The 18,630-nt window shown below is 45.1% G+C and overlaps 1 protein-coding gene across 9 annotated transcripts; it reads right to left on the bottom strand.

Moving 5' to 3' along the window:
- Positions 1 to 33: 33 nt before the first annotated feature.
- TEX55 (testis expressed 55) lies at positions 34 to 18,371 on the bottom strand. 9 transcript variants are annotated; one of them, XM_053311985.1, is made up of 5 exons: positions 18,075 to 18,355; positions 10,195 to 11,082; positions 6,596 to 6,661; positions 6,380 to 6,442; positions 34 to 2,000 (listed from the first exon to the last, which is right to left on the bottom strand). In XM_053311985.1, exons 1-5 carry the CDS (start codon positions 18,123 to 18,125, stop codon positions 1,944 to 1,946), a joined length of 1,125 nt encoding a protein of 374 aa, XP_053167960.1. In that variant the 5' UTR covers positions 18,126 to 18,355; the 3' UTR covers positions 34 to 1,943. The 9 variants fall into 9 exon arrangements, 8 of the variants coding, with proteins under 8 accessions (XP_053167960.1, XP_053167962.1, XP_053167964.1 ...); XR_008320115.1 differs by lacking the exons at positions 6,380 to 6,442; positions 6,596 to 6,661 and adding an exon at positions 8,915 to 9,784 and having other exon boundaries at positions 18,075 to 18,371; XM_053311987.1 differs by lacking the exon at positions 6,380 to 6,442 and having other exon boundaries at positions 18,075 to 18,351.
- Positions 18,372 to 18,630: the final 259 nt, after the last annotated feature.

Raw genomic sequence — 18,630 nt, forward strand, 5'->3', positions numbered from 1 at the left:
ATTTTCAACCTGAGGAATAAAACACAGCACAGATACAGTAATATATTTTTTTATTCAGCAGAATCAGAGCCTTCGTATGCACATGATCAGCAGCTGCACAAAGATGACAATTTAATACCATCTAAGAAGTCGGAACCATTCTAAGATTCCATGCAAGAAGTTAGCAACAACCAGTCTGCCATTTCTTGGCCTTAGAACTCACAGAATAATTCTGGATTAATGCCATAGTTTGGCCTTCAAACATTGTGGAAAGTAAACCCAGGTATTCTAGCTAGATTTCAGAATCAGACTGAGACAACTGTAGAATTCACAAGTGACCACTAAAGAAAACGGGTTGCTGTAGAAACATACTTACCCTTCTCGGTCAATTTATCACACACACACACACACACACACACACACTCGATAATCACTTGGCCCCCTCCCCATCATCTCTAGAAGAGAAGAATATATTACAAATAAGGTTTAGCCATTGCATGGGCACCTCTGCAAGTTACCATCTGTTTTAATTTTGATTTCTGTTTCTTTCAACAACTCATACCACACACATAGGTCTTTCACACAATTAATCTAACGTCGGCTTCTCAGGTATCTAGAGATTCCTGCAGTGCATCCACTATGGTAGTGTGATAATGTAAGCCTAGAAATGTTTTCCAATCTCCAGCTGGCAATGTATCAACCCAACGTGAAGCCAACGCTGTCAAGCTGAATTCAAATATAAGATAACTCATCTTAGCTTCATGTTGGGTTGGCATGTTGCCAACTGGACCTCAGAGAACATTTCTGGAGTTTACATGATCACTCTAAAGCAGCATGCATACCACAGGAATTTCCGTGGAGCTGATGTCTTGTGAACCTGCCCCCATATGGACAAATCTCAAAATTGGCTAGTTGCATCTGGGCCTTTGGGAGAGTTTATTTGGTGTTGGCATTATTGTGAACAAGATGAATGGATTCTCATTTATCTTGTTAGATATCATTAGAACTTTAAAACCAGACTCAGAAAATGCAAAGATTTATTCTATCAAGCAATGTTCTAGATAAGCTCAAGAACCTAGATTTTAATTGAGAATTGGTTAAAGCCTGATTTTAAGTTATTACGGCTTCACTCATGTTGTCAAATGACAAGAGCCAGACTATCAAACAGTTCATAATTTAGTTAAGCTGAAGTGCTGTGGTTTGAATGAATGTACTTTCATTAACATCAACGGGATTAAGTAACTTTACATTAAATACTTAACCAAATTGTGAAATAAGCTAGTTGTTAGGAAGTAATCGTGCTTGACTACTGGAGAGTTATAAACTGATCTTGAAGCCATTTACTTGCAGGTATTACAGCTGATCTGCATGGGCAGCAGAATCATGTGATACAACTTTTCCTGGACTGTCCTACCTGACTGTTTCTGTATGAGATAAATAGCTCTCCTTGTACATATCAATCTGGGACCTCAAGGAGGCGGCTACCCCAGAGCACTTCTTCCTAGCTTTCTACATGCAGGGTCATCTCCTCTCCTCCACTGTGGGTAGCTGTCCAACATGTAACCCCCCCCACTTGTAATCTGAAATGGGCTGGCCCAGCAAGAGCTGCACCACTTGATTCAGCTGCATGAGTACACCAGCTCTTGCTGCTGCACTGGGCGTGAAGGAATTTGAGGATTCCTGCTCTACTGTTGGATTGATCATGCTTATGGATAGTACCTCAGTGGCTATTGCCTCCTACAATGCATTGGATCATCCATGCTCCTATGCTCCTGGGTACTCTATATCCTCCTGGATAACCCAGAACAGCACCCACAGTGAAATAAACCAGTTACCAGCAATGTTGTTCAAAACTATAGCATTTGCACAGACAGAGCAAAACAGTCGGCAGTGCTGGAACTTGCTACACCCATGACGGCAAGGGCATTGGAGGCATCCGAGACTTCCTTAAGGTGTGCAAACTTTCAGTTGCCTGTCTGCATTCCCTCTTCCTGTTTCCTTTTATTTATCAAAGACTGAACCTAGGGGGGCATTAAAAAACAAAACAAAACAACCAGAGTTTTTATCACCAGAAATTCCAGATACACTACTGCCACACCTTGAAATCAGTGATGTAGGATGAGGTCTAGCTTTACACATGACCTGGGCTGCACCAGCTCTGCTCTGCTCATTAAGGTGTCTGCCTTGAACACCCATCCCGTCTGGGTGTGTGGTTTCGTGGGTCACCAGCCAAAGAACAGAGATGAAGGCAACCCTGGAGCGCAGACACAGCCTAGAGCAGCACTACTCAACTTCGGCCCTCCTGCAGATGTTGGCCTACAGTTCCCATAATCCCTGGCTACTGGCCACTGTGACTGGGGATTATGGGAGTTGTACTTCAAAAACAGCTGGTGGGGCCAAAGTTAAGCAGGCTTGGCCTAGAGGATTATTAAAGCCAAGGCTGCACAACTCGGGCCTTCCCGCTGTTTTGGGCCTACAGCTCTCATCATCCCCAGACACAGTGGCCAACAGTCAGGGATTGTGGGAGTTGTAAACTAATGTCTGCAGGAGAGTTGGTTGTGCAGCTCTGATCTAAGCCATGCAATTCAGAAAGAGAGTGAAGAAAGGCTCTCTCTTTCCCCTCATCTGTCTATAACCTGTGTCTTCTCTTATGAAATGGGGAGGAGAGCTAGTCTTGTGGTAGCGAGCATGGTTTGTCCCCTCTGCTAAGCAAGGTCCACTTTGGTTTGCATTTGGATGGGAGACTACATGTGCGCTCTGTGAGACATGGGGCCATAGCTCAGTAGAACAGCATCTGTATGCTTGCATGCAGAAGGTCCCAAGTTCACTCCCTAGAATCTCCAGGTAGGGCTGGTAGAGACTCCTACTTGTAACCTTGGAGAGCTGCTGCCAGTCAGTGCAGACAATATTGAACTAGCTGGGCCAATAAGCTGACTCAGTATAAAGCAGATGTGTCCCAATAGTTTTGGTCCCATTTCCCCAATGCTCATTTCTCTCCAAATGTTCCCTCTTCCCACCAGTTTACAATAGCACTGGATTGATGGTGCATGTTGAGGGGTGGTGGAAGGGAAAGGCGGAAAGGAAGCTTTGCACTCATGGTGCACACATGTTCTTATCAGATGTGCTTGGGTCGGTTCACAAAGCATCATCTGAAGCAACATGCTCCGTGCCCTGCATCTATGGGATCCTCTGCCCAGGTTCACTTTCAAAATAAACACATGTACAGTAATTCACACAAAAACATGGGCATGGGTACAGAGACCTGGTACACACGATAATGCCTGAATAGGACTAAAGACAAAACATTTCATTGTTGAAACTCCTTTGGAAACCAGTCTCCTAAGAAACTCTTGTCTGGGGTAATGAGACATAAATAGATCTATTGATATAAATTTATTTAGATGTAAATCGAACTATTTACATCTACTGATATAATATATCATAATATGATATAGTGATATAAATATCATGATATGATATAATGATATAAATATATTATGTCACTGAAATGTGTCAAACATTCCATTTTGCTCCAAATGGCGAGGTGGAGTTGTGTAGAGAGAGCAGGGTTGTGCAACTTCAGCCCCCCAGCTGTGGTTGGACAACAACTCCCATCATTCCAGACCATTGCCCCACGTGGCCGGAGATGATGGAAGCTGGAGTCCGGCAACCGCTGGAGGGCTGAAGTTGTGCAGCCCTGAGATCGAGTAAGGCTGGATTCTCAGTGGCTAGAGTGACCAGGGGCATGGAGCAAGTCAGCCCAAGACCAATTAAGGCTATGGTTACTATTCCATGAGGGAAAGTGTAAAGCGCTGTAATAGGAGAGGTTGTTGTAGTTTGGGAAAAACCTGTCCTCCACCCTTAATGTTAATTATTATTTTATTTTACCATTGCTAACTGAGCCATGAGGCACCTTTCTTCCAAGTGGTGATTCTCTGATATTTGGCCCTATCAAGATAGGGCAACTGGCCCTATCCAACCCTAGTGTCTACCTTATATTTCTTGTAAGACGGTGAGCCCTTTGGGGATAGGGAACCATCTTATGTATTTTTCTGTATAAACCACTTTGAGAACTTGGCTGAAACGTGGTATATAAATGTCCAGGTACTGACCAAGCCCAGACCTGCTTAGTTTCAGCAGGAATGCTGCAGCACACACCTTCAGATAATGTCCTGGAACAGAGCTCTCATGGGAGTGTGTGTGTGCAGGCTGATGCCCAGCAGTCATCAAAATCCTATATATACTCCTGCCTGGCATGGTGACAAGCATGTTGCCCGTGCTTTAGGAGCACAGGAAGACGCTTTATACCAAGTCAAACGATTGGTCCCTTTAGCCCCATATTGTCTGTGCTGACCAGCAGTGGCTTCCCCCCCAGGCTTCAGGCAGGAATCTTTCCCAGCCCTACTTGGAGATGTCAGGGACCGAACCCGGGACCTTCTGCATGCCAAGCAGATGCTCTACCACTGAGCTATGAGGGGCAGCCACTATTTCTACTCCTCCATCAGCCAACTGCTTTCCCTTCCAAAGTATAGTCCCCTGCTAACTGAGCAAAGAGGTACCTTCTAAAAGGGGTGATTCTCTTTAACAGGGGGAGAGCAACTGGTCCTACTCATCCCCAGCACAGCATCCCTCCAGTGGCTACTGTTGGTATCTACTTCATGTTTCATTTTTAGATTGTGAGCCCTTTGAGGATAAAGGGAGCCATTTTATTTATATTTACTATATTTACATTTTACTATGTAAAATGCTTTGGGAACTTTTGTTGAAAAGCAGTATATAAATATTTGTAGCGTTTGTACAGCATATTCATCTTTTAGTATATAAGCCCCAAATGGGCAAAATTGGCTGAAAATCATGGGGGAAAGTGCACTACTGTGCCCAGTCTACTACGACAATGACAAATGTTTATATAGCGCCTTTTAACAAAAGTCCCCAAAGCAGTTTATATATGCTGTGCTGGGGTTGGATAGGGCCCAGTTGCTCTCCCCCTGCTCAGTAAAGATAATCACCACTTTAAAAAGTGGATAATCACCACTTGTCTCTTTGATCAGTTAGCAGGGGTCTGACCCCAGCTGTCCAGCAATGCCAGCAAAATGCTGCAATTTGTTGGGTTTTTTGCTGAATATATTATGGAGGTTTCCCCTGGTTTTTTTAATGAGCCAGAACATGGCTCCCTTACACAAAATGGTGGGTGGAAATATCTCAGAGGTCATTTCTGCTGGCTTTTTCCACATACCGAGGTCAGGTGTCAATTACCCGACCATGAATATGCGAACTATTGATGTTGAGTTTGTGATTAACAAGGTTCTCCTGTGTATGTGTGTGTGTGTGTGTGTGTGTGTGTGTGTGTGTGTGTGTGTGTGTGTGGTCTCTGTGGAGCCTCTCTGAGCTTGGAAACACCGTGGACAGGGCTTAGAATTGGACAGGATCAGCACAGGCGTCTCACTCTTGGATCAGCATGGTGCTGCACTGTATGGAAGCCATTCGCATAGGTTCCATTCTCCTCAGTTACTGTGGATAAGGAAACAGTGTATATTAGAATTTTCATGTGTGTGTGTGTGTGTGTGTGTGTTATAATCTTTATTCTAATAAACACATACAAAAGCATATCATGGCTCTCACCTTCTGCCAATACCATCTTTTATCCCAGCCTACAGCAAGACAAATCTGTTCAGTAGCTCTACTGCCTGTAGTGTTCTTGGTTAATCCATTCCTTGATCCAGGCCAGCTTTTGAATGGGGGCTTTAGTTACTTGTATTCCAGCCCTGGAGCAGAGGCGGGGCTAACAAACAGCCAGCAGCAAGAGCACTGAAAAGCCGTCTTCGCTTGCCTCTCTGTACATAATGAGGCTATTCTCAGGACCGCAGGAAAGCGGGCTAAGGGAGCCTAAGAACTCCTCCCCTTAAACAAGGTTAGCAGAGCAAGCGCTTTGCTAACCCCATTCTTCTGATCATGGTGACTCATGAGAAGACCCGACTGGGAGGCTCCAACAAGCCTCCCGGCCTCGGGGGTCTCACCAGAATGCCCTGCAAACTCGTGTGGGGCATTCTGGTACTTCTGGGGGCCAGGTGGCCCCCCGATTCCCACTGCCCCAATGGCTCTGTGATGGAGCCGGTAATTGTGTTGCTGGCCATCTGGCCACCCAGGGCAAGCTCCCTGCTCATCTGCGGGGAGAGTGAGCTAAGCCTGCTCTCCCCGCAGAGCCCACTTAGGCTCTCCACACTGCTCATATGGAGAGCCTCAATATCTATTTCATTAAACTATTACTATTCCTGATTCCACTCCACTGCCTTGTCCTTGCATACCACAATTCTTTCCCTTGGATTCTACAGTGCCTTTCCTGCTTATTCAGAGAGCTACAAGAATCAAGTCCTGAATGCTCTGAAAAAGACCCCCATACCTGTTGCAACATGAACTCTAATGGCTTCTCTGGCTTCTCATACACCAGGTTTTCGGTGATCTCCTGAGAAGAAAGGTAGAAGGCATTCCATCTCTCTCCTGAAGGCAAGGAGTGAAAAGATACAAACCTATATTGCCAAGGGCAAGCTTGGTGTGTCTTTTGAGATGGGAAAGGCAGGATATATAGGATACATATAACAAACATATATAGACATACACTTTGTGTGTTCTCTTCCTCATCATGTTGGCCACTGTCTTTAAGTGATAAAAGTTGCCTTGGAAACTGTATAATGAAAGGCAGGACAGAAATGCTTTAATTAACTAACTAACAAATAAGGCTTATGTGAACTCTGCACATTTCTAAATTACGTGCTAAGGAGCTCACATGCTGCTTTCAGCATCAATGAAGAAAAGGATATTCATTACAATGGGCCTTTCACATAAAGGTTCTTTGTGAACCAAGTCTAAAGCTGTAGCTGAAATGAAACCAATTTCTGGGATTTTAGTATTTAAAATACTAAACAATTAGTAATGACATTTTTTTAAAGCATTTGAAAACCCACCCAAGCTTTTTCAGCTTTTTTAAAATTTTAAGTTTTAATCTGTTTTTGACTTTTAAATGGTCTAAATTGTTTTAAGATTTTTGTGTATGTTTTAACTTGTTTTATGTTATTGTTAACCGCCCAGAGAATAAAGTTTGGGGCAGTGTACAAATTTGACAATTAAATAAATAAAAGTTGGGGGACTGGCTAAAAAACTAAATCTTACCTACAGAGTTTTGGGCAATCGATTGTCATCTGACCCAGTGAAATGTGAAATAGTGTATTTACCAGAATTAAAGACAACTCGCAATTTAAGATGACCACCTTAAAAGGGGGGGGGGTTATACTTGCATTTGCCTGAGAGAAAGAGGAATCCGAATTTAAGATGATTCCCCCAATTTCTAACACCAAAGAACCTGTAAGAAATCGAGTTTTGGATTCAGGTAAATATGGTACGTTATACCCTGTTGTTCTAGCAACATCCAAAATTGTGATTATTTGTGTGTCTGGATATGTGAGGGGGAGGGAATGGCTGTGTCAAGGTAAGTTGGAGAATGCAAACTTGAATTTCAGCAAACAGAATTGTGTTAGGAAGAGTTGCTTGAGATTTTCCCCTAAAGGTATGACTGATTCATATGCATTGTTTGGGAGAATGTAATTCTCTTCACAAAAAATTCTTCTTTTATTCTTATTTGCTACAATCCAACAGTCAAGCCCTTTTATTTCTCAAAGGCATTTTGGTTGTGGTATACGGCCACCCAGAAGCATTTTACTGATGCTAGAGTTGGTTTTTTTGTGTTGTTTTTTGCTGCTTGGATTTTTATTGTCTCTATGGATTTTGCATACATATGTGTAAATATATAGATGTCTATCTATATTTAATGCTGCATGTTGCCCTAAGGCTATTTCTAGGAAAAGCAAGCAACACATTTCATAAATAAGGCCCCTACCCTGGGCAAAATTGGGGTGGGGGGGGGAGGCTCTCCACCCAAGCAGTGTGGAGAGCCTGCAGGGGATTTGCAAGAAGAGTGGGCTTAACCCACCCTCCCTGCACATGAGCAGGCCGCTCGCCCTGGGCGGCCAGATTGGCTGCCCACATGATTACCGGCTCCATCATGGAGCTGGGTGGGGCGGCGGGGAATTGGGGCCACCTGGCCCCCGAAGTCCCAGCATGCCCCGTGCAAGTATGTGGGGCATGCTGGGGAGCCCTCCCCCGATGACTCCAGGAGGCTTGTTGTAGCCTCCCAGTTGGGGGGCTGCTTGTGAGTCGCCATGGTGTGGAGCCGCACTGCAGTGGCACACAATCTGAAAAACAGGGTTAGCAGAGCGCACACTCTGCTAAACCCGTTTTAGATGGGGGCATTTAAGGTGGCTTGCTGTTGGGAGCTGCGTAGCTCCCGTTGCAGCACATGACCCGCCAAAACCGGGCTGGGCTCCCTTAGCCTGATTCTGGTGGGTCGTGAGAACAGCCTCAGTGTGTTTCTTTGTGATTTAACTGTTCTGATTACTGTTCATGATGCATTGGTTTGCATCAGATGTATGGAATGGCTTCCAGGTCAATCACTATTTTGAATTAATCCTACCTTATTGCTTTAAAAAAATCAAATAATATAAATGGTAAATGATAAAGCAAGCAACAATGGTGGTAGCAATACTAGAACAACAAGTAGCAAGGCAAGAAAGAAAAACCCAACTGAGAGACGTGTGCAGGAAATTCTAATTCCAAGGATTGCTACTTGAGTTTTAAAAGTAGCTTGCCATGTAGAGGCAAGAAGATCAGCTGTCACAGCCCGATATCAACCAGTCCTATTAATAAAGAGGCTTTAACACTGCCACCAAGTGGAAATCTTTATTCCCTAGATGTCTCCACTAAACAGCTCCCCAGCTGTCCACCTCATACCCAACTTAGGTAAAGTGGTGTGGCAATTAAGTGTGGGGTGGGGAATACACAACATACAAACCACACAAGATCTGATTTAAAGATATAGTTTTACCGGGGCGGGGGAAGTAATCCAATTTTAGATATAGGTTTTGAAGTATTTCTGAAATAAAAAGGACAATAACCCTTAGAGCAAAAGACAAGATAAAATGGAATAAGCACACCCAGCTATCCTATTCTGAGAACAGTCAGCCTCACCAGCAGCTCCCTTAAGTCATATCTTTTTCCTCCAGCAGCACTTCTGTTCCTTCTTCCTACACTGTCTTTGCCAGTCTCCAACTCTGTCTCCCTCTGACTTGCTTTCCCTAAACTCTGTCTTTTTATCTCCCAACACTCTTCCCTCCTCCTCTCAACCAGCCAATCACGAGTTTAGGTTTACTTTGAACTTTCCTTTGCCTTAACTGTTTGACCTGGACAACCACTCCCAAACTAAACTTCTGACCTTTCCCTTGTTTTTGGCTTAGTAACAGAAATCTACAGATCTGAACTTTTAATCTTTGTATAAACAACTAAAGAAAGAAAAACAACCCTGACACAAAAACATTAACCTCTTCTTTCCCCGCAAGCACACATTTTATGACACAACACAAAAAACAAGAGATTCAGCTGGCAGGGGCGAGGGAGCCAGGAGAGAGGGCTTCCTCTGCTTGCATCATTGGGCAGTGCAGGGTCAGGCAGGCAGGCAGGAGCATGCCTGACTGATGATCAGCTGTGGGTTGGGGAGGCAGGGTTGGCTGGGAGTGGAGCAGCACAGAGGCAAGGAGGTCTGCATGGCCTGTAGGCAGCTGCCTGGCTTGAGATGGGTGCCAAATGGGATAGTGCAGGTAGCACTGACCACCATGGATGCAGAGGCAAGGAGCGGGTGGGACTCAATGCCACTGACCACTAGGGTTGGAAGGACAGCCTTCCAGAAAGGGGAGGAAACCTGTGAAGTGGAAGGACAGGAGCTTAATAAATGATACTTGTATAGAGATATTCAAGGGACCAAGCGTCACTGATGAGGGCGGCTAGGGTGCACTCCAGGGAGAACCCTGTGTCTCTGGAGAGGAGTTGGGTTTACATACCAACCACAGCTTGGAGCAGGAGTAGGGTGGCTTAACCCCCTCCCTAGGACTTTGGAGTGTGCACGGGTATCTGCTAGTACACACCAGAGCCAAAACCTCTACAGGGTGTTCTGAATTCTGAGAGATCCCAGAAATACGTCTGTATAAAGGAACTTGCTGAGCTGAGGATGGAATGTGAGGGAGTCAAGTTGGCTCAACACATGTTTTTACAATGTATCACGTCCAGTTAAAGAGTCTGGGGACAGGGGAAGGCAAAATGGGGGACATTCACCTGAAATATTTGCAGGATGTTATGTTTCTCCATGTACCTAACAGAAACCTCAAAGGGATCTTCGTACACCTCAAGCATGGGCTCCTCAGGCTCCTCCTCAGGCTGGGCTAATGGGGCCACAGTGCCCTCGGCCGGTGGGGCTGCTGGTGGGATGGCCTGCATTTCAGCCTGCATTTCGGCCTGAAGTTCCGCTCGGAGTTCAGCTTGTACCTCCGCTGCTTGAGAAGCCATCATTGTCTCCATAGTCTCCAGTGATCTGACCAGAGTCGTTGTTGGTGACCCACGAAGAGCCGCTGGAATTTCAATTCTACTTTGACGGAGCAAAGTTGCAAGGGTTTCAAAACGTGGAGCTTCATCAGATGATGTGGTTGAAGGTGCAGTAGCAGGAGGTTCCTCCTCAGCTTCTGCCTCGGTAGCTTCCGGTAACTGGTCCATTGAGAATTCCTCTGCAGTCATCTGGAGGTCCTCTGCAGCTATCTGAAGTTCCTCTGCAGTTATCTGGAGGTCATCTGCAGCTATCTGAAGTTCCTCTGAAGATATTTGGGGCTCCTCTGGAGTTATTTGGGGCTCCTCTGAAAATATTTGGAGTTCCTCTGCAGTTATTTGGGGCTCCTCTGCAGTTATTTGGGGCTCCTCTGAAAACGTCTGGAGTTCCTCTGCAGGTATTTGGGGCTCCTCTGCGGGTATTTGGGGCTCCTCTGCGGGTATTTGGGGCTCCTCTGCGGGTATTTGGGGCTCCTCTGCGGGTATTCGGGGCTCCTCTGCGGGTATTCGGGGCTCCTCTGCGGGTATTCGGGGCTCCTCTGCGGGTATTCGGGGCTCCTCTGCAGATATGGAAAAATCCGGATCTACCTCCACCTCAGTAATCAGAACTCTTCCTGGATGTAACTGTAATAAATAAGAAAGGAATAGTTTAGCTACAGAAATCTATGTTGATAGTTCTCACACTTTGCAGGATGCTGGGGTTTATTTAGCAGAATCTAATCCTGTTGGTCAGTCTAAGATGGGAGGAGAGATCCACTACCCTTAGCCCTTCCTCTTCACTATTCTCCCTACCTAGCTACCCAGGAATCTAGCTGCTAAACAGAGACCAGAATGTATGCTAATGCTTTTTTGTGAGTAAAAATATACCTTTAATAGCTGAAGAGGATACTTGGAAGACACAAGCTTCCATCTTCTCCATCTGCAAGCTCTTTATTTAATTTATTTAAAATAAACCCTACCCCTCCAATACATTAATGTTCAGGGTGGCTCACAAAATCAGTGAAAAAGAAACAATACAAAAAACAATATAAAAGTTAAACTAAAAACAAGACTCAGTTAAAACCAGATCTAAAATTACAAGTTAAAAAGTTAACAAGTTAACCCCCACCAGTTATACTATGCAGGTAATACTAAAAAGTATCTCTTTATTTAACTGAACAATAGGTGAAAAACAATTTGTGAACTAACAATGCCTTGCAGGTATCATGAAATCAATGGTTTTCCTTGGATATGTTAAACAGAACTGGTGAATCGGATTTGGCCACATATAAATAATAGTAAATTGTCCCTACCACCAACATTGCCCAATCCCTACAAAAAGACTGTATGGCTAACTACTTTATTTGTTCATTCATTCATTCGATTTCTATACCGCCCTTCCAAAAATGGCTCAGGGCGGTTTACACAGAGAAATAACAAATAAATAAGATGACTAATCTCCAAAGGTTGTTGATTTTCATGCTCATGCAGTATTATTTACATGCTCATGCAGAAAAATATTACCGGGTTATTTCCAACACACCTAGCTGAAAGTAGGTACCTGGTCTTTTAGTGGGGGAAAGCAATCTAAGATTATATGCAAACATCCCATTCCTAGAAAATCTGCTTGATATTGTCAAGTTCATGAGATTTTGCTGATCCATAGTATCGGGGGATCCCTAACTTGGAGAGCCTGGTACCTGTGTGAATAGCAAACTGATGGTGGCAGATTGGAATTGTAACAGGTTAAAACAAAAGTTTAGAATGGATCAGGATCAAGGCCTATCTAGTCCAACATTCTGTTTCCCACAGTGGCCCACCAGATTCCTCTAGGAAGCCCACAGGCAAGAGATGAAGGCCCCCCTCTTTCCTGTTATTGCCCCCCTGCAACAGTATTCAGAGGCATCGTGCCTCTGAGCCTGGAGGTAGCCTTCAAGATTAGTAGCTATTGAGAGAATTCTCCTCCATGAATTTGTCTAAGCCCTGCTTAAAGCCATCCAAGTTGGTGGTCATCGCCACATCCCGTGGCAGAGAATTCCATAGATTAATTATGCACTGTGTGGGGAAAAAGTACTTCTTTTTGTTGGTCCTAAATTTCCTGGCAATCAGTTTCATGGGATTCTATTGTTGCAGTTCTAGTGTCACGAGAAAGGGAGAAAATTTTCTCTCTATCCAACAACAACAATTTATATACCACTTTTCAACAAAAGTTTCCAAAGCGGTTTACATACATACATACATACATACATATAATGGTTCCCTGCCCCCAAAGGGCTCACAATCTAAAAAGAAACATGATAGACACCAGCAACAAGAGGTACTGGAGTGCCATCACTGGAGGTACTGTGAGGGGGGTGGATAGGGCCAGTTACTCTTCTCCCTGCTCAATAAAGAGAATCACCATGTTAAAAAGGTGCCTCTTTGCCCAGTTAGCAGGGGTATTTTGTCTGGCAATGGGTGTATTTTGTCTGGCAATGGTATTTTGTCTGGCAATGGGTGCAAGGTAAATCTTGCCTCACCAACCTTTTGGAGTTCTTTGAGAGTATCAACAAGTATGTGGATCAAGGTGATCCAGTTGACATCGTATACTTGGACTTCCAAAAAGCTTTTGACAAAGTTCCTCATCAACGACTCCTGAGGAAACTTAGCAGTCATGGGATAAGGGGACAAGTACATGTGTGGATTGCTAACTGGTTGAAAGACAGGAAACAGAGGGTAGGTATAAATTGAGAGTTTTCGCAATGGAGGGAAGTAAGAAGTGGGGTACCCCAGGGATCTGTACTGGGACCGGTGCTTTTTAATTTATTCATAAATGATCTAGAAGCAGGGGTAAGCAGCGAGGTGGCCAAATCTGCAGATGATACCAAACTCTTTTGGGTAGTGAAATCCATAACTGATTGTGAAGAGCTCCAAAAGGATCTCTCCAAACTGGGTGAGTGAGCAACAAAGTGGCAAATGCAGTTCAATGTTGGCAAGTGTAAAGTAGTCATGTGCACGGACCGGTTTGGAGGCCATTCTAAAGGCCTCCAGACCAGTGCGGACACGGGGTGGTTTTGGTTCGGGAGGATGGGGTGGGGGGTTCCAATAAGGAATAGGGGGGGCTTTAGTTCACGCATGCGAACTAAAGCGCATGGTCATCCCATTCAACTGATTGCCAGGAAATCTAGGACCAGCAAATGGAAGTACTTTTTCACAGAACGCATGCGCACAAAAGGCTTCTTAGAAGCCATTTGCAGCCAGACCGGCAAAGGGGAAGGGCACGGCAGGGGAGTTCTCCCGCCGACCCTTAGCAATGGGAGGGATTTTGAAAGAAGAGGTCTTCACGGCAGGGCAGGGGTCTTCACTTCAAGAATCTTGGCGCGGATCTTCACTTCACGGAGCGGCACGGGTGGGTCTTATTGGAAAGGCGCGGGTCTTCTAAGTTGGGGGCGGCCGCCAGCCGAGCGGGACTTGGAAGGGGGCGGCAGGGAGCTATCCTGCCGCCCGATTACTCAAAGAAATATGGCGCGGTTGTTGGGAGGGTTAACTAAAGCCCCCCCTATCCTTTTTGGAACCCCCCACTCCAGTGCCGGACCGGTTCCGTGCACACCCCTAGTGTAAAGTGATGCACACTGGGATGAAGAACCCCAGCTTCAAGTATACGCTGATGGGATCTGAGCTGTCAGTGACTGACCAGGAGAGGGATCTTGGGGTCGTAGTGGACAGCTTGTTGAAAGTGTTGACTCAATGTGCGGCAGCTGTAAAAAAGGCCAATTCCATGCTAGGGATCATTAGGAAGGGGATTGAAAATAAAACTGCTAATATTATAATGCCCTTATACAAAACTATGGTGCGGCCACACTTGGAGTACTGCATACAATTCTGGTCACTACATCTAAAAAAGGATATTGTTGAACTGGAAAAGGTGCAGAAGAGGGCAACCAAGATGATCAAGGGCCTAGAGCACCTTTCTTATGAGGCTAGGCTACAACACCTGGGGCTATTTAGTTTAGAAAAAAAGACGACTGCGGGGAGACATGACAGAGGTCTATAAAATCATGCATGGGGTGGGAAAAGCGGCTAGAGAGAAATTCTTCTCCCTCTCACATAATACTAGAACCAGGGGTCATTCCATTAAACTGATTGCCAGGAAATCTAGGACCAGCAAATGGAAGTACTTTTTCACACAACGCATAATCAACTTGTGGAATTCTCTGCCACGAGATGTGGTGACAGCCAACAACCTGGATGGGTTGTTTAAGAGGGGTCTGGATAACTTCATGGAGGAGAGGTCTATTGACGGCTACTAGTTGGAGGGCTCTAGGCCACCTCCAGCCTTGGGGGTGGGGTGACTCTGGGTACCAGCTGCCGGGGAGTAACAGCAGAAGAGAGGGCATGCCCTCAACTCCTGCCTGTGGCTTCCAGCGGCATCTGGTGGGCCACTGTGCAAAACGGGATGCTGGACTAGATGGGCCTTGGGCCTGATCCAGCAGGGATGTTCTTATGTGTATATAACAATAACAACAAATATTTATATACTGCTTTTCAACAAAAAGTTCCAAAGCAGTTTACAAAGAGAAATAATAAATAAGTAAAATGGATCTCTGTCCCCAAAGGGCTCACAATCTAAAAGAAACATAAGATAGACACCAGCAACAGCCACTGGAAGTACTGTGCTGGGGGTGGATAGGGCCAGTTACTCTCCCCTGCTAAATAAAGAGAGTCACCACGTCAAAAAGGTGCCTCTTTGCCCAGTTAGTAGGGGTATCCACTCTTCAGAGATCGTTTTTGGGATATTGGAGGGGTTAAAGCTGTACCTGCCTAGTTTTCTTGAAGTGACACAAAGCTTTCTCAGAGTATATTATTCATATTCATAGGAAAGGTAGACAGTAGAGCTGTAGGGCAAGAAGAGAAAAAGATTCTTGCACAGTTGAAGCACAGCATATGGTGCTAGGTTGGAGGCAGTTTCCATATGAGATGCAAAAATCTGAAATGAGAAATACTGGAGATCCTTGACCAAATTTTCAGTGACCCTGGAAAATGTCACATTCTAAGGAGCCAGCTCTGCCCAGGGCTGAAAAATATTTCAAATTATTTGGTTCCAGCAACACATTTCTAGATACTCATTTAACTAGGAATTAAGAACTAGTAATTTTTCCAGCACTTCCTTCTCCTCTGCATAAGACTCATCAGAGTCTAGGCTGTAAAGAAGTCTGGCTGCAACACCTTATAACAGAAGTCTGTACATGTTTACAAGCTCATGTTGTCTCTAAGAATAGATAAACAGTCTCTTCTAATATTCTACTTTTATATTCAATGGTGTCAATATGATTAATATCACACTCAATGATTCAATGGAGTTCCATCACTGCAGGCTTATGAAAATAAATTCAGTGGGAAGATCTACTGAGAGCTGAGTGATGACAGCAATCTTGTCACAAGTCTAGCTGTAAGATTTCCCCTGGGTCTGTGGGATAGGTAGATTCAGTTCTGCGGGCTGGTTTATACAATTGGAGCAATGCCCAGTAATCATTAAATCCAAGGTTCTTGTGGCATGTGCACTGCTGCAGACCATATCATGAGAACCCAGAAGATTTTGCCTACCCCTGATCTGCACCATAGCAAACTGACATTTAAACAGGATCAACAAGCCAAATTTAGATCTAAGATTAATTATCCTGACTAAACGTCAGATTGATGAAAACTCTGAGAACCAACCCTGGGGCTATTCTCACAAGCAGCAAAAATTGGACTAGGCTCTCCTAGGGTTCCTCTGGGGGTCTCAATGGCTACTAGTCGGAGGGCTGTGGGCCACCTCCAGTCTCAAAGGCAGGATGCCTCTGAGTACCAGTTGTAGGAGAGTAATGGCAGGTGAGAGGGCACGCCCTCAACTCCTGTCTGTGGCTTCCAGCGGCATCTGGTGGGCCACTGTGCGAAACAGGATGCTGGACTAAATGGGCCTTGGGTCTGATCCAGCAGGGCTGTTCTTATGTTCTTAAATAGACCAATGGTCTGACTCAGTATATGGCAGCTTCCTATGTTCCTAGGGTCAGATGCATCTTGACTCTAGCTCCGGGGTTCCCAACATTAGGTCACGGAAACATAGGAAGCTGCCTTGTACTGAGTCAGACCATTCTTCCATCTAGCTCAATATTGTTTACACAAACTGAGAGCAGCTTCTCCAAGGTTACAAAAACGAAAAATAGGGGCCATCACAGAGTGAAACAAGCAATAAAGAGGGGAAGGGGAAATCCCTCCGTGACTACAAAAAAAGATTCAGGTAATGTAATGGCCAAACACTGAAAATGTATATAAACACTAGAAATATATATTCAGAAACAATAAGCCAGTAATAAATAATCAATAACATTAATAAGCAGAAATCATGAATCTAAACTAAATAATTCCACAAGAAAAATAATGTATGCAGTGAAACTCAAGCCAACTCATAACACATGATATGCAAAATGCCTTCTCACAATTCAGAATACATAAATATAAGCATGTGCAATAACAATCAAAAATATAAAAAGGAGGTGTAACTGAGCCAGACAAAAATAGGGCTGCAGGATGAAATGGGCGAAGTCAAGTGTCATAATAGAAGTGACAAATGACAAAAACGCCACATCAGACGTGGTCTCAAAAAGAGGTGTGGACATCCTCAGTCAACGAGTATACCCCCTTATGCCCTTCAGGAGAATGCAAACTGAACATGTACAAATGTAGTAGAAAAGGGCAAAAGAAAGGGGGTGCTGACTTGTAGGCGAGATGCTCAGTACCATCCACACAGGAGTGAAGATATCAAATCACAAACATGCTGATTGCAGACAACCCGTCGAGCATGGCTTCCACTTAAACTACAGCATAAGTTACAACTTAGATTGCTTCTCCTCTGCTTATTGATATAACCATGGTTAGCCAAACTGGGTGTGGTGTAATTTTGTTTTCTAGAAAGAGAAGCACCGTTAACAAGCAAAAACATGTTTCACACACAGGTCATCGCTTGCATGGTTTTCATAATAATCCTGATACCTGGATAATGCTAAGTTAGCCAGTCATTGATAATGTTGTTGTTAATGTCCCATACTGGGGACACTGGGGCAACCCTCAACCTGCAGCCCACCAGAACCACAGAGTACTCAGGGAGGGAGGGAGGGAGAAGGGAAAGGAGTTGGGGATCATTAATCATTAAGAGCTGCTGCAATTCCTTTCCCTTCTCCCTGCAGGGTTTAGGGCCGCCGACAGTGTTCCCAGTCGGGGACATTAACAGCAACATTAATGTTAGTGAAAATAATTGATCTGATCCGAGCCATAGGTTCCCCCCGTTCGCTGAAAATAAGGGAGAAATGGCATCTCATAAGGGACAGGCAATTTGGGGCTGAAATAAGGGGCTGTTGGTAACCCTAGCTACGTGGCCCCATCTCTGAAAAGATGGTTGTGAGAAACTGAGTCATGGCAGAGCAGGTGGAGATGCGGGGGGTCGGCAGCCCGAAGAGCCGCGTGTCTGACTCCAGGGCAGGGATAAAGGAGTTGGGAGGGAAGGGTCGTTATTGTGTCTGGGAGGCGGGATGGCCATCTTAAAGAGCTCTGATTTCTCACAAGGGGTCACCCCCCTCCACATCCGCCGGATCATCCGCGGGTCTGGCTGACTCCCTCACCTGCTGCCCCTCTAGCGACCCCTGATCCGGCTCTTCCCCTCGCTCTTCCATCTTGGAGCAAGGGAGGCGCGTTTCATCTCCCACTTGCCCAACAAGCTCTTTTGTCTCTCAGGCCATTCCGTAGAATTGTTAGGCTTTCCATTCCATGCGGAAGGCTGAAGGGGGGGGGCGGGGAGGAAAAGACGCGGCGGTTGCCATGGAAACAGTTCCTACTCTGCCGCCTAGTTGGTTCCCCCTCCCCGGTGCTGGTGCGGCGCGTATCGATCACGTAAAAGGAAAGAAGGAGGAGGGGGAAGAAGAACGCCGAGTCGGTCAAGTGATTGGCCGCCGGGCACGTAGCTCTTTGGGTAGACATTTCTGTAGTGGGCGGAAGTGCTCTGAAATGATTTGTTAGTGTGCGAGCCCGCCCCGTTCGAAAGTTGCTCTTCGAATAAATCCCATTTTTCAGTTATCTATCACGAGCAGCAGCGATACTGGCTGTTATTGTGCCTGTTAACTATTTAGCACATCGCTTGATAAATCGATTTGTTTGTTTTACAGCGGGGCTGGAGAAGGC

The sequence above is a fragment of the Hemicordylus capensis genome, chromosome 3, assembly GCF_027244095.1.
Source record: "Hemicordylus capensis ecotype Gifberg chromosome 3, rHemCap1.1.pri, whole genome shotgun sequence".
NCBI classification, from domain to species: Eukaryota; Metazoa; Chordata; class Lepidosauria; order Squamata; family Cordylidae; genus Hemicordylus; species Hemicordylus capensis.

Excerpts from the sequence above, each read along its gene's own strand:
- TEX55 (XM_053311984.1), bottom strand. The coding sequence starts at position 18,125 with ATGGAAGAGCGAGGGGAAGAGCCGGATCAGGGGTCGCTAGAGGGGCAG. Across the intron at positions 11,083-18,074 it reads GGTCGCTAGAGGGGCAGCAG|TTACATCCAGGAAGAGTTCT; the intron begins GTGAGGGAGTCA and ends TATTTATTACAG. Across the intron at positions 9,785-10,194 it reads ACATCCTGCAAATATTTCAG|GTTTCCTCCCCTTTCTGGAA; the intron begins GTGAATGTCCCC and ends TCCACTTCACAG.